Below are 15,984 nucleotides of genomic sequence, written 5' to 3' on the forward strand. Positions count from 1 at the left end.
TGCAAATGTGTTTGTGTATCAGGACCTCCATACTGGGATGTGCCAGTCAGTAAGTTGCATTTTATAGCCATATGCTGCAGTTATTCATCATAATCATCAACAAGTGATGCATAAAGACAAACAAACACTCAGTTCAATGTTATCAGTCATTGTTATCACAATACACAAATATAATTAAATAAAATTAAAAAAGTATTTGTTTTACTCATACATAGATTTTTTTCAGTTCACAATTTTAATGAGCTTAAAAACATGCTTACAATAATGTATTGCTTTTGTCTCAAAAACACTGAATGGGTTAAAAAAAGTACAAAATACAAAAGTATCAAGGTACATTTTAAATAGCTCATTATTATTAAGTATGCTACTGTGATTTATATAGCCTAACACTTGTGCAGGTGCAAGCATGCTTAAAATGGAATTCTGCTAAAGCTGAAAGAAATATCCAGTATCTGGGGATAGGTCTTGAATATTGTTCTGTCACACTGTGCTTATTTCAACAACATGCTGATCTTTACTCTTAGTATTCCTAAATTTACCCACAAAAGACCTGCTATCACCCTTGCAGTGCACCAATTTAGAGGTATTGATCTATTGGTTGGTCAACCAAAATTCTTGCATTTCACAGCCTACATACTTTGGCAAAAATATTAAAGTATTTGCCAAAAATGCTGTCCGCTGAATATTTAAAAGGATAGTTCTCCCCCCAAAAAAAAAAAAAAAACATTTCTGATCATTTGCTCACCCTCATGCCATCCCAGATGTGTATGACTTTCTTTCTTCTGCAGAACACAAACAAATATTTTTAGAAGAATATCTCAGCTCTGTAGATCCATACAATGCAAGTGAATCGTGGCTTCAAAAAGGAAATAAAGTCAGCATAAAGTTAATCCATAAGACTCCAGTGGTTTAATCCATGTCTTCTGAAGTGATCCAGTTGGTTTTGTGTGAGAACAGACCAAAATATAACTCCTTTTTTCACCGTACATCTTGCCTTTTCAGTCTCAAGGCACGATCATGACTTCAAGCTCAATTACACTTCCTAATGCTTGACGCATGCAGAGCGCTAGATGGCGCTATATGAAGTGTAATCGAGCTTGAAATCATGATCACCAAGGAGACTGCTGTCAAGATGTACAGTGAAAAATTAGTTACATTTTGGTCTGTTCTCACCCAAAACCTGGATCACTTCAGAAGACATAGATTTAACCATTGGAGTTTGATGGATTATGTGTTTGCTGACTTGCTGAGATAATTTTCTAAAAATCTTTGTTTGTGTTCTGCAGAAGAAAGAAAGTCTTCCACATCCGGGATGGCATGAGGGTGAGTAAATGATGAGAGAATTTTCATTTTTTAAATGATTACAATTTGGTCTCCGTAGACAACACTCCACATGTTTTGCTGTCAGATAGCACCTGTGCCTTTATCGTCTCTTTTTACAAGAAAACTTTCAGACATTTAATCTTGATACCAATATTCACATCATTCCTGTATTATTACTCTAAATCTGATAAATGAAATTATCCTGATTGCTAAATTCTCAAAAAAATAATATCATATACACAATTGTAAGCTGAGACATATGGAAGCCCAGGAGTGCCATTTACAAAAGAATGTAGGAATAAATTATCAATCTATTAATTTGAAAATAAAAATGTGAATAAATAAACCAATTTATAAATAGACAAATAAATAGACACATTTTAATATGAATAAATAAACCAATTTAAAAATGTACAAATAGACACATTTAAATGTGTTTATTTAATGTTTTAAAAATGTCATTATATTTAACAATAAAATTGTGCATTAATAAATCATATTTAAATGCACCCTTTTAAATTGTGTTTTAAAAAGCATTTGGCAATTGCTTTTCTTGATCCATTTGCCAGCTGCTTTTCTTTATTGTTTGACTTTTCCTTTTCTTTTACCATTTGTCAATTCATACCAGCTGATGCCCAGGAGTGCCAATTAAAAAAAAGTGAAGGAATAAATTATCAATCAATTAATTTGAAAATAAAAACTTGAATAAATAAATCAATTTATAAATGGACAAATAAAAAGACCCATTTAAATGTGTTTATTTAATTAATGTTTAAAAATGTAATTATATTTAACAATAAAATTGTCCATTAATAAATCAGATTTATTTCATGTTTAAATTGTCATTAAATGTAGTAATAAATGAGTACATTAATGAGATTATTAATCGAGAAAAGGTGGACTGTTGGAATGACAGCTGATGATACAGAGAGGGCAATCGAGCACACTTTTTTGGAACAAATGGTAGTGTTTAAACTAATGTTGTGTATTATTATGTGTATTATGAAAGTGTCTCTTTCAAATGAAACGTAAAATGTTTTTTTTTTTTCCCTCACCAACCAGCTGTGTATATATGTTTATAATGTTGCAAATAAAGTTTGTGCTTAATCTTTTTTTGTGCTCATCTTCATAAAGATGTTTATTGACTGACAGGAGCTGTACACACAGTAAATACACAATGTACACAAAATATATATATATATATATATAAACTTTCATTTGAAAGAGACACTTTCATAATACACAACATTAGTTTAAACACTACCATTTATTCCACAAAAGTGTGCTCGCTACCTTCTCTGTATCATCAGCTGACCGTCATTCGGCAATTATTGTAATAAAAAAATAATATTTAAAGATGATTATACAGTGTTTGTTATTATTATTTTATGAATGTTATATCACTGAAAAGGGATGTGTGTTTTCTTTAGTATAAGTTCTGGAAAGTCCATCAGTTTTCTCCAGTGACTCATGCCGTTGCCCTTGCTCACCTCCGTCGCGTGTTTCAGTTCGGGGCGCAGGTCGGAAGGCTGGTTCTGTTCACAGCATCACGATTACCAGCTCCAAACCGGACACATATAACTGTGCACGCTCAGGTAGGGCCGCGTTCAGTATTTCACAACAATAGTGAACCAACCACCATTAATATGTTTTTCATCCGTTTCTTGTACGTGGGATTCACAAATCCAATAATATCACGTAAACTGTTCGTGCCGTCGTCCAGTGACAGGCCATCTTACACAATTTTATTGTTAAATATAATGACAAAATTGATTTATTTATTCAAGTTTTCATTTTCAAATTAATCGATTGATAATTTATTCCTTCATTCTTTTTTAATTGGCACTCCTGGGCATCAGCTGGTATGAGTTGACAAATGGTAAAAAAAAAAAAAAAAAAGAAAAAAAGGAAAAGTCAAACAATAAAGAAAAGCAGCTGGCAAATGGATGAAGAAAAGCAATTGCCAAATGCTTTTTAAAACACAATTTAAAAAGGTGCATTTAAATATGATTTATTAATGCACAGTTTTATTGTTAAATATAATAACATTTATTTGTCTATTTATAAAATCGGTTTATTTATTCACATTTTTATTTTCAAATTAATAGATTGATCATTTATTCCTTCATTCTTTTGTAAATGGCACTCCTGGGCTTCCATAGTGACATGCATATTGTTTCTTTGGCAAACAAACTATTAAAAACAAAGTGTTCAACATGGGGTCAAACAAGATTCTTGGCATTGCATGGAGAATTAATAAAATCTGCAATCACAAAAGTACCATTCTAGTGTCTCTAGCAGCCCTCTGCTGGTTAGTTGTAGTACTATACTGTCATTGCAAACTATTACAGAGAGCTCGGTCAATCAATCTAGCTTGAAGATTCTTCTTAATGACAAGGCCACATCCACACATTAATTTGGCTACATTTACACCTCTCATCCACAATAGAAAAGCATTTTCTTTCACCGAAAATTGAGCGTATCGAAAACACTCTCCATGACTACATACATTGGAAAGCGATAATGTTAGGAAATTGAAAACGGAATGGTGTGGATGTTGTGGATTAAGCTGAAGAAATTAAACTTTTAATTAAACTGTAAGAAATCCAATTCAGTTACATTTAAATGACACCAGTGACACTCATATCACTGTAATACAAATTCAGCTTACCTGTGTCGCAAATGACGCACTTTACACTATGCACTTACACAATAGGCATAGATGAATTACGGATTGGGCCAATGGGGCCAGTACCCAGGGGCCCTTGACTACCAGGGGCCTGGGAGGGCCCTAGGCTGCAAAGCCTCACGGCCCATCAACTTTGAAAATATGTGGGCCCCTTAGCTTATTCAAGGCCCCCTCAACAGGTCCCTGTGACTGTGAGGGCCCCAATAACTTGGGTTAGGTGGTTGGGAAAAAGAAGATATTGATATTTTATTTTTGTGGGACAAAAGTTCTGAGAGTACAAAGAAAGAAAGAAGAGAGTATCTTAAAGCAGATTAAAGGGCTTGTGTGTACGTTTTGACAGATGAAGTTTGAAATCACAAACATTCAAAAACAGACTCGTAGCTCATTTAAACATTCTGTCAGTGTAATGTAGTCTAGGGGATTTTGGCTTAAATTATGTCTTCACAGGGCTTTTTTGATGATAGAATAATAATGGTAGCCAAGCTGTAGTGTCGTTCCAAACAGAATTTCCAGTAGAATTACCAAATGACCACTATTTTTGAGCCCCACACCTTTCAGCCCATCGAAGCTTTCACAATGGAGGGTAAAAGCTTTGAAGGAAATAGGGTATAGGGATGATCACTTCTGAATGGAATGCACACTATTATTCTGATGAGTTAGAAAAGACATGGCAGCGCGAGCCAGAAATGTGTGAACTCTTTGCCAAGTTTCACCAAACCAATGCGTAGATGCCGTAGGAGTCTATTTGTTAAATTCTTCAATATTTAAAGTGTTTAATGAAGTTAAAATATTTCATAATGTATTATTGCCCCTTTAAATATATGCTCGTTTACACATTTGTCACACATTTTGTTACATTTTTGTTTTTTTGTGTGCATAATTTGTAGTATTTACATTATGTATAACAAATGTTAAAATGGTACTGTGTCTTTAAGAACAGTGGCTGTTCAGGCTGTTTCGGTTGAGCGGATTCTTCACAACATCTGTGCTGTGTTTGAATTAATCTGACTGTAAATAACAGAACAAGTATTAACATGGCCCTAAAAGAAAATTGGCCCCGGGCCTTGCTAGTCATAATCCGCCCCTGACTATAGACTCTGCACTCAGCCAAGTAGTGTATCAATTTTCAAAGTGTAGTATCATCCAAAAGGGAACACTTAACATTTTTTTACTACACGGAAGCATTCGCTTTTAACAGCTGACGGAAGTGACGTTTCAAACGCATGTGATGTGTTGCCGCTAGCTTTAGCGCATTAGCCAACTTCAGTTAACACTTGTATCTCAAACAACGTACATATTTGGGGTGATTGTAAAGCATTTCACTCACATTTGTAAGGTGCTGTCTTCACTGAAGTTTTGCTTGTTGCCACATTCTCTATTATTTACAATTGTTTAATTAGACCAGCATCTCAGCCAGGTAACCGCCAAGCTGCGACCGTTGAGTGCATGAAGACATTCCACACTCCATTTTGACGGTTAAAGAAGTGCATTATTCGGGTACTCATAGTACACTTCTTTTGTTGCATTTTCAGTTAACATACTACTCGCACCACTTGCACTACAAAACGGCATAGTGCAGGGGTGTGCGTTTTGGTACGCAACTCTTGTCTTTGGTGTGCTATACTCTTTCAAAAAATATAGATTTCCTGCAAACTTCCCACAAACTAGCTGCAAACTTGCCGCAAATTTTCCACTCATTATTTTCACGTGCAGATGAGCTTGCGATTTGCCGTAAATGTTTGCCAGAGTGTTGCAGCTCTTCACCAGTAGTGGTGAACCAGCAGCAGCAAACCTTTGGCAACAATGGACAATTTGCCGCTTCTGGCAAACACTTCTGTGGCAACAAGTTTTGCTGCAAAGCTCATTTTCATGTGAAATTAATCAGTTATCGTATCAGTAAAACAATAAATTATCAGAACTCTATAGAGTTTTGTAAGGGTGCGCTTCAATCTGGAATTTTCTCAGAGTGGTATTCAAACCGGCATCTCTGGCATGGGAGGCAGGCACGCTAACGAGGAGGCTTAAGGCTACAGCCTTTAGTGTCAGTCACTAGTGCGCAACTTGAGCCCAGGGGAGTGAGGTTTACACACACTGCACAGCTATCACATACCAGCTGGCTCCCGTAACAGAGGCGCAATTGGTACATAAAAAAAATAGCACTAATAACCACAGTCCTTTTTAATCGCTCTACAAATCTGTGCCAAGTAAATAGCTTAATATTTAGCCAGCGATTCACTACACATGCTCAATAAGGCACTTTAGAAAAAGAGAGACGAATATAAAATAAACATATAAAAACTAATACAATGTATTTTAAAGATTAAAAAATATATATTTCAAGTAGCAGGAGATACAGCTTAATACTGCTAAACACTGCTGAACAATACCCTGACCACAGTACTGATATGGTTTTTTAGTCCGTATGGCACATCAGAAGTTTTTTTGTCTTTGGTGTCTCATTTTCATGAACGATGAAAAATGTGATTCATTATTTCTTTGAGGTATATCCAGGTCAAAGCTTCATTAAGAGTTTGCAAGTGTGCAGAATTGTTGTAGAGACCATGAGAGTGATTTCCTACATTTACAGAGTGCTGTCCTGAGTCTCAACTTTGGAAGTGGTGAAAATGGGGCAGAATATGGCAAAAGAAAAATATAAAAATTGAGCTGTTGTATGGTACTTTTGAAATCTGAAAGCTGCCTCTCAAATCCCATACATGAGATGGTGGGTAAAGCACTTTACATCCCGGACGACTGCAAATCTGCACTGCTGATTTGATGACCAGTACTTATAAAAGAGAATTGTTTATTAAAGGAACCTCTTCAGAATGTTTGTAGTGCTGTACCAGGACTCTTTCAGCAGGCAGGGCTGAACTATGAAGGTCACTTTGGGCTTGTTAAATGTCTTTTAACAAATATGCTCAGACCAGGAAGTGTGTATATCCCTCCGCTCCCGTGACTATGACATCCATCCAGATTCTCATGGTCTCTGGAGATGGAGCCACCATGTAATAAACCCGGTCATGTGTCTTTACACTGAATGTCAGGGAGGGGTTTGGGCTCTGAGAAAACATATGAGTGTGAGAGAAGTAAGAAGCAAGATTTATCATGCAAAAATGTATAATTACATTGATTGAGCACTGAGGTCTGTGCTTGTAAAATCAGTGTAAGTGTGCTGCGGCTCACCTTGTGTGCGTTCTTTAGGTGGTCATAATACACTTCCTCTATGGCTTGGAAATAGATCACACCTTTCATTTTGGTTTCATGTTTATCTGGAGAAAAATCAATCACTGTCACTGTGGTGTTTTGACAGAAAAGCCATACTTTTTTAAATAAAACAACCTTTGTTGAATCTTTATACTTAAACTAGGTGTAATAATACAATGTAAAATAAAAGTGGTGTATAAAAGCTACAATCTTCAGATGGAAAGTATCAGATTTGCAGGCTGATGACGGTGGTACCTATGTTGCCATCAACTTCTGTGATCTCTGACCCAGCTCAGTGCTGCCCCCTTTTGGTATATACCAGTTTCATAAGAAGCCATTGCCTGTTTATTTTGCAAATTGGTAAGGCCTTTGTAAATAAACAATGTGCTATGGTTCATAGTTCTGTCTAAATATCAATCAGATGTGTTACAAAAAGCATTAAAAAGCTTTAAAAAAACAAAAACAAAAACATGAAAAGAGAGGAAATCAAAGGAATATTCCAGATTATCTATTGCCTGCTGTTGATTACTGAAAATAACTCATCCCCCAGTTTGTAAAGTTGTAGTTTTAAAGGATGATTCAGACAATTTTACAGTTCTCTTTTCTTTGAGAAAAAAAAAAAGAGAAAAAATAAATTCTAAACAATTGTTTTTAGGTGATTTTAAAACCTCCAGAACGCCGCCTGCTGGTCTTCCATTGTAATTGCATTACTGTAAACAGGTTTTTTATTTATTTATACAGACTGAAGGACAAATCAACATTTTATTTCCTTTGGTAATTGACAGCAGGCCACAAATGTGGTCGATTGAGCTTAAAGGTGCACTCAGTAACTTTTTGTTCGTGTCATCTTGGACTTACAGTGACACCTAGTGGTGTAGATGCAGCATCATTCAAAACAGCTTTTATAAGGTTACTTATATGACTAGAGTCCTCATCTCATGTGAGTGGTCATGATTTTATATATACGTTTCACAATTACAATTAATTTCTTTAGGAGTAAATCTTTTTAATGGTGAAAAAATTACTGAGTGCACCTTTAAGTTGTATTTAACTCCTATTTGTCCTGTAAAGAAAAGTTAATGTAATTACCAGCATAATATGCCAACGTCCTGCGATTGCGGTCAAAAACGAACCAGCGCTTCTTCCAGGTTTTAATTTTCCCGCCCATTTTAACCAGGAACCCCCTGCAGGTCTTCTCGGTAATGGCCAAGTGAAAACAAGTTTCAGGATGGTGACCAGCCGCCTCGATGTGACCTCTCAGGTCAAAGTCATCCTTTCTCACTGGCAGGTACCGTGTTAATGGACAAGACTGGACACAAAAGCCAAAGTTCAGGTAAAGTCTAAACATGCAAGTAAATTTTAGTGTGTGCATTCCCTGTTGGACCCCCCCCCCCCCCCCCAACCCAGCTGGTCTCTTAGCCTGGCCAAGCTAAAAAAAAAAAAAAAAAAAAAAATTGCCCATAACTAATATAAAACCATCAAAATAGACAGGACTAACCACCAATTTGGCCAGACTGGGAGACCAGAAAACCACCACAGGCTTTCTTCTGCAGAACACAAATTAAGATATTATAAATTAATATCAATATAAATTGACTGAGCAGGGAGGAGAATTTATAGTGAAAAAGGATTTAAATATTGATCTGTTTCTCACCCACACCTATCAAATCGCTTCAGAAGATATGGATTTAACCACCAGAGTCGTTTGGAGTACTTTTATTTTGCCCTTATGTGGATTTTGGAGCTTCAAAATGTTGGCACCCATCCACTTACATTGTATGGACATACAAAGCTGAGATATTCTTCTAAAAATCTTCTATTGTGTTCAGCAGAAGAAACAAAGTCATACACATCTGGGATGGCATGAGGGTGCGATTTTTGGGTGAACTAAACCTTTAATAGAGAGTGAGAGAGGGAGACTATTTATTAACTGATTTTGAGTTACAATCTACAGTAGTATGACAAAGAATCTGTTACTGCACTCGTTCAGATTTGCTCAGAGGTTGTATTATGGTAAGTGCCGTGAGATTAGTCTTTAGCCATTATCAGTCATTTCTACATCTTCTCATCTTCATCGCTCTAGTTCTCTCCCTCTCTCACCTGCTCTCTCTGAGTCTCCCAGATCTTCACCTCTCTCTCCACTAGTTTCTGCCGTCTATTCGTCTCCTCTTGCAGTCTCCTCTCTAACTCTTCCCTTCTTCTCCTCTCGTCCTCAAAAGCCTGCCTGCGCAACTCCATCTCTCGCTCCTACGGTGGACGAGCAAATTGACAAACACGTATGGCTAGTTACATTAGCATATTTGTTATAAGGAGCCCCAGAGGGAATTTGCTAACTTTTTTCACATTTTCTGCACAGATTTTGGGGGTAAAATCTGTGGGATTCTGATGAATGGATTTACACAGTAAAACAGACTCCATGTGGGCCTAGTTATAAGCATGCAGACTTTTACAGAGCTAGGAGGGTGAGACAGAGAGAAATAAACAGAAAGAGAGATATCAGTATGAAAATGTTGTGTTACCCTGTGCTCCAGTAGTCGGTTCTTCTCAGCCTGGGCTTCTCTGAGCATGCGTTCCATCTCCTCTATCTTAGCCATATTAGCTGTGCTGGCACTGTGGAGACCACACACAAACACACACAAGCAGTTTTTGTGACACAGATCACCTTAAACTGATGATTCTAAGCAAGGTCAGCATTTTTAAGTCTTTGAGGTCTTAATAAGATTTATCTAGTAAAATTCAATAAAATACTGCATTAATAATAAACTCAGAGGTTTAAAACCCTCAACCACATTTAGCAATGTGTTCCAGAGAATCTAAAGCTTCAGCTCCTTGGAGCGGTTTGGAAAGCAATAAAAATCCCACAGACAGGATATGTGTATATCTGAGCTACTTAAATGCAAACACCTGTCTATTCAGCTTCCTTATAAACAATAATAAATTCATTTAAACTCTCACTGACTCACAGAGCATGCAGAATATAGATACACATGCTTGCACACTTCTCACTCACTTGACAGCATGTTAACATCGCTGGCGACAATGTCATAAGTTACTTGATAAAGCTGCCTTTAAAGTGGATGTTACTGTTGGTTTAACAAGCTTTAAATTATTTTCCTATCTTATAAAAAGTTCTATCTTATTTAATTGGGAAAGTTTTCAGCAAATATCTGTAACATGGGAGTCAGGCTAGATGCTTAGTTACCAAGTGCAAAAACGCATTTACTGAGCCAATCATTGAGCTGGAATTTACAGAATACAGCCCTTCATATAGTCTTGATCATTATTGAGTTCAGCCAAAAGCCATGATTTCTGGTCCTACCTGGAAATGTTGGCTGGTGTACAGGCTGAAATGCTGGTCTCCAGGCTTTCTGAACTGTCCACGCTCAGTGTGTCAAAGTTGTGTCCATTATCCAGGTAATGGAACGGCTCCAGGTACACAATTGATTCAGAAACCGCCCTGTTGGACATCTCACTCAGTCTCTGCCTATCTTCATTAAGATACAGCTGACCTGCTGCAAGAACAAGAGAGAGAAAAGGATCTTCATTAAATTATTTACTATACTGAACTGTATTAGTTGTGTGTTTACTGTGTGGATGTTTGCTAAGTGATAGGTTTTAGATTATCACTATGTTTTTTTATGATGTATTTATGGAGTATACAACGTTTTTCTTTGGTTTAGAGTAGGTTTGAACATTTAAAATATTTTAGTTTTTGTTTTTAACATCAACCTGTTCAAGGACAGCAGATGACATTTAGCCACTTTGGCTAAATTTGGCACATTTATTTCACAGTGCAATGTTAATTAATATGTATTGCCCCTGAGAAATAAACAAATACACATACAGAAATCTGATATATGGCAAAATATGTGTATGAACATATACATGTATGTTCATGTATGGTTTTCACTGATATACAAAAGTCACTTACTTGCAAATACATGTAGGCATATTTCAAATTGCTACAAAAATATATATAAAAAAAATTTATATAAAAAAAATTATATTATGCATGTATATTTAAACACTAACTATAAATTATCTGAAATATTTTAGAAATAAGAATATTTACATGCTAAAAATTTTGAATTGATAAGATTTGAGAGTTGTGGCCATGGTGATAAGTGTGTATTAGTGTTACCCTTGATCAGTCGGCGGGTGTCGAGGTCACGGGAGGTGACCGACAGAGTGCGGGGGAGTACAGTACCACAGCTAGAGCTTTGTGACAGTGGCATATGGGGCTACAGGATTAAAAGAGTGAGAGAGAGAAAAGAGATTTGCAAATGGAAATCTTTTCCACATGCCGAAAATCTGGACATGAGCACAGAAATTATAACATACTGATAGTTCTTTTAATATACCGTATTTGTGTGCCGTATTTGATGTCTGACCTTGGGAGATAGACTGCGACTAAGTGTAGAGTTGCTTATGGTCCTGGAACTCTGCCTCTCTCCCTTACGGGACACTACGCTGTCACTCAGCAGAGCTCCGCCCTCCTTACTGCCATTGCTCCGCCTCCTCTCGTCCAGAGAGCGAAAATGCTGGAACATTTAAACAGACAGATTAAATAACAGTCTTTCAAAGCCACTGCTCTGCTATCAAAACATGAAACCAACTTTGTGTTACCTCCTTCATGGACACAGGGTTAAGGGGGAAGGCCTGACCACCTGTCAGCTCAGAGTACTTCCTTTCCAAAGACGTTATGTTCTCGCGTTCCTGCAGAGAGATTGGTGAAAAAGATCAATCCAGAGCAATATGCAAGCATTGATAGACACATATTCCTGTATGTAGAAACAGATCCTTACCCTCTGCAGCATATAAATGATGTTGCTCTTCTCCTTCAAGAAGTTTTCCTTTTCCCGCTGTGCCTGCTGGGTTATCTGGGTCGACTGCTTCTTCAGGGTAAGCAGCCTTTCCTTTAATAGAGGCATACAATGGGCAGAAGAAAAAAATATCATTATAAAAAGTTCTTTGTACACACTCAAATGTTTTGCAACACAATGCCATATTTGAATGTATGTGAACGTGAAGGAAATTTGAAAGCTACAGTGGAGGCCAAGATCTCGGTCTGTTCCACTCACAGAGCTATCGTATGGATTCAGAAGACTTGGAATATAGTCACTTGGAATATAGTGGTATATGGACCACTTTTATAATACTTTTATCATGCTTTTTTGACATTTGTGGAGCTAAACAGCCCTGTCTCCATTTACTTTCATTCTATGGAAAAGAACAGCCAGGACATTCCTTAAAATATTTTTTGTGTTCCACAGAAAAAAAGAAAGTCATGGAGCAACATGAGGGTGAGTACACTTTGACAGAGTTGTTATTTTTGGGTGAACTGTTCCTTTAAAAATAAGTATGCACAAAGCATGCACACACCTTTCGAGTGACAACAGATCTTTGATATTCTGCGATCTCTCTAAGCAGCTGCTGCGTCTGTGACTCTTTCTCTTCATCTTGTCGGCTCTCTTTTTCCAGCTGCTGAAACTCCAGATCTTCAAAACGCTTTGCCTCGGCTTCCAAGGCTTCAGTGTCCTACCGAAAAACATGTACACACACAAAAGATTTTTCAACAACACTAAGCATGAGTCAATAGATTACATACTTTATACAATGGTGCATCTCCAAACTAAACTACCTAAACAAATTCATCTATAATTCACAAAATTGCACAAAACAGACAAGGAAAAAAAAAGCGAAATTGAGCTTAAAAGGATTGTTCATCCAAAAGTGAAAATTTTCACCTATGAATATGCATTAAAAATGAAAGTTGACAGAGACTTCTCCTTTTGTGTTTCACAGAATGAACAAAGCCATACAGGTATGGAACAACATCAGTGTGAGTAAATTATGACAGAATTTTAATTCTTGGGTGAATTATCCCTGTAAAGGCACAGAAAACGTATAAATGAAAGTTAAAACACACAGGAGAGAAATGCCTACCAACAAGAACAAACGGTCTCTCCAGAGCTGTTGCAGAGAGAAAACAAAGAACAAAGTCTGTGAGAGAGAAAATGCTGGTCTACAGGACAACAGAAAAACAGGCAGCAGAACAGGTGGCCGCATAGATGGGTGCAGGTACGAGGGAAACAGAGGTATCTGACTGACCCTGGATATCTGATTTTGGAGCAGCTCCTTCAGTGCTTCAGGACAGGTGTCCAACTGGATCTTCTGTTCTGAGATCATCTCAGCTAGCCTCTCTACTTTAACTCTCTGAGCCTCCAACAGGGCTTTGTCCTACAGCACCGCGGCCAACGAAGGGACATATATGGATGACGAACACAAACAGAGCACACAAATATGATGGACAAAGAAGAGATAGGGCAAGATGTGTTAGAGAAAGGAAGAGAGGAATTAGAAAAAGGTGTAGTTAGAGGTAAATAAAGTCTCTTTTTCCTTATTGGAAACACTACCCTGTTAAAAAGACAAGCACTGAGTTTTGTTTGTGGGTGTTCTCCACTAGGCTTCTTAACTAGCATAACTAGTAAGACTTGTCCAGCAATTTTGTTGGTGGACACCTTAGCTATGCTTGTCGCCAGCTAGACCAGCACTAACCATAATAAAACTGAATTTTAAAGTGGTCTTTTCAGTAGGGTAATCTTTAAGCTGAAACTTTGATAAATTAGGTTTAACCTCTGAAAACACATCTGTTACTCATCTGCGGTTACCTGAGTTTGTTTGGTTTGAACATGTTTCTCCATGTTGCCCAGTTTTTCATTGAGCTGCTCCAGCATTTCCTTATCATTCTGTAGTTGAGCCACCTCTGCCTCTTGCTCACCATCCAAGAGAGCCCTCTCTACCTCCATCTACAGAGAAAGAGAGAGGGTGAGAGTGTTTATTTTAGTTCCTCATTAGGGAATAAATTAATCCACTTAAGTGAGCAAAGTTTAGCAGATCAATTGGTTAGGTTACACCCCTACTCTTTTTGAGAGGTGTCCCGGGATTTTTAATGACCACAGAGAGTCAGGACCTCGATTTAACATCTCATCCAAAGGATGGTGCCCTTTTTTACAGTATAATGTCCCCATCACTATACTGGGGCATTAGCACCCACAAAAAACACAGGATGAGCACTTTCTGCTGGCCTCCCTAATACCTCTTCCAGCAGCAACCTTAGTTTACCCCAGGAGGTCTCCCATCCAGGTACTGACCAGGCTCAACCCTGCTTAGCTTCAGTGGGCAGCTAGTCTTGAGCTACAGGATGATATGACTGTTGCATATGGCTGCATAGCTATTTACTAGCTGATGAATAAGGTGACATTAAGACCATCTTTTAACAGACGTTACATACAGTAACTTCAAAACACATAAAGCAACTCATTTAAGTACACAAACCTCTCTAATGGACTCGTCCATCTGTGTGTCTAGATCTCTTATCTTCTGTTCCAGTTCCTCAATGTTGTTGAGCACCTGAATTCTCTCTTCTTCTATACGTGTCACTTCCTGCCTCAGCTGCATGTCTTCAGACACCTGCTGACATCAGACACATTATCAGAGATCAGACGTACTTTATAACAGACATCCGAGCTGTATCAAAATATACTTTATTACATGGCTCTCTGGCATACTCGATTCTGATTTGTCAATGGCGCCATCTAGCGGTCTGATATTTCTCAGTAACAACCGCAGATCCACATATCAGACCTCTCATCCAGATATTGAGCCATCGTTCCTGCTTCTCGGATCACTGTGTGATCTATACAAGTAAGCTAATAACATAATTTTAACTCAAACCAATGTTTCATGTGCATTTATTTATTTATTTATTTAACAAGGCGTCTTGTAATAAGATATACATATATGTATATTTATTTATTTTTTTAAGGCTGCAATGGTACATGTATCCACACCAAACCGAACGGATACAGGGCCTTCAGTATGGTACATGCAGTCACACGAATGATTATATTCCTTAGCATGCGTGACACCAATATTAAAACAACACATTACGAACAACACAAACCGCGTTGAACTAAAATAAAAAAAGAATGTGGAGCAACACTGGACCACACAGAACCAAAACTTAACAGAACAGAGCGCCACACGGTACACTAGAAACTTCGGATGTGATGTTTACACTAGCTAACTCGCTATTTTCCCAACTGTGATAGAACTAAATGAAATATAAATATGTATGTCAGACTTAAATAAACCAGAGATTGAAGACCCACCGCCGTCTCTAAAATCTGTTTAGGAGCATAATGGTTTCGCTGTAAACTACAGTAATACTGGGCAACGAGTAGTGAACAGGACGAAGGCTGTGTGTCGGCTCTGTTTCACCAAAGTCAGGTATGTCTCAGGAAGCACATCTAAAATAATGACTAATTTGCGGCAACATTATCCACATGTGTCTCTTGAGCTTACGGGAGCAAAGCATAAACAGCCTGTGCAAGTTAGTCTCGCCATGGTGTTCAAGCAGCCTCTCACTGCAAGCTGAGACAGGGTTAAAGCAAATGCCATAGGAGTATATATTGCTGCAGATATGCAACCATACTCAGTCATTGAGAACACAGGATTTAAGCATCTGCTTAATGTGCTTGAGCCCGTTATAAAGTTCAAGAACGCATTTCAGCAATTCTGTTGTGCCCGCTCTATATAAACAAGCATGCGCTGTAATTGTCTAGCAGGGTACATTGTCATTGCTAACAGATTCGCCCTCTCCTCTGATAATGTGGATATTCTGATTTTCCTGAAGAAAAAAACTTGAAAATTGAGAGAACAAGTGGTGAGCTGAAAGGCAAAAGACACAGAAATCTGCACTGCTA

At 37.6% G+C, this 15,984-nt stretch overlaps 1 protein-coding gene across 1 annotated transcript in view; it reads right to left on the minus strand.

The window, feature by feature from the left end:
- Nucleotides 1-53: 53 nt before the first annotated feature.
- Nucleotides 54-15,984, minus strand: part of phldb2a (pleckstrin homology-like domain, family B, member 2a) — a 34,178-nt gene continuing 18,247 nt past the window's right edge. The window contains exons 5-18 of the mRNA XM_051683356.1: nt 14,555-14,689; nt 13,888-14,025; nt 13,328-13,456; nt 12,599-12,754; nt 12,022-12,132; nt 11,843-11,932; nt 11,608-11,757; nt 11,358-11,457; nt 10,536-10,728; nt 9,736-9,826; nt 9,347-9,463; nt 8,306-8,525; nt 7,196-7,281; nt 54-7,071 (exon numbers count right to left, since the gene is read on the minus strand). Coding sequence (XP_051539316.1) covers nt 6,931-7,071; nt 7,196-7,281; nt 8,306-8,525; nt 9,347-9,463; nt 9,736-9,826; nt 10,536-10,728; nt 11,358-11,457; nt 11,608-11,757; nt 11,843-11,932; nt 12,022-12,132; nt 12,599-12,754; nt 13,328-13,456; nt 13,888-14,025; nt 14,555-14,689 — 1,857 coding nt within the window. The 3' untranslated portion in view covers nt 54-6,930. The remainder of the gene's footprint in view (nt 7,072-7,195; nt 7,282-8,305; nt 8,526-9,346; nt 9,464-9,735; nt 9,827-10,535; nt 10,729-11,357; nt 11,458-11,607; nt 11,758-11,842; nt 11,933-12,021; nt 12,133-12,598; nt 12,755-13,327; nt 13,457-13,887; nt 14,026-14,554; nt 14,690-15,984) is intronic.

The sequence above is a fragment of the Myxocyprinus asiaticus genome, chromosome 42, assembly GCF_019703515.2.
Source record: "Myxocyprinus asiaticus isolate MX2 ecotype Aquarium Trade chromosome 42, UBuf_Myxa_2, whole genome shotgun sequence".
In the NCBI taxonomy this organism is placed as follows: Eukaryota; Metazoa; Chordata; class Actinopteri; order Cypriniformes; family Catostomidae; genus Myxocyprinus; species Myxocyprinus asiaticus.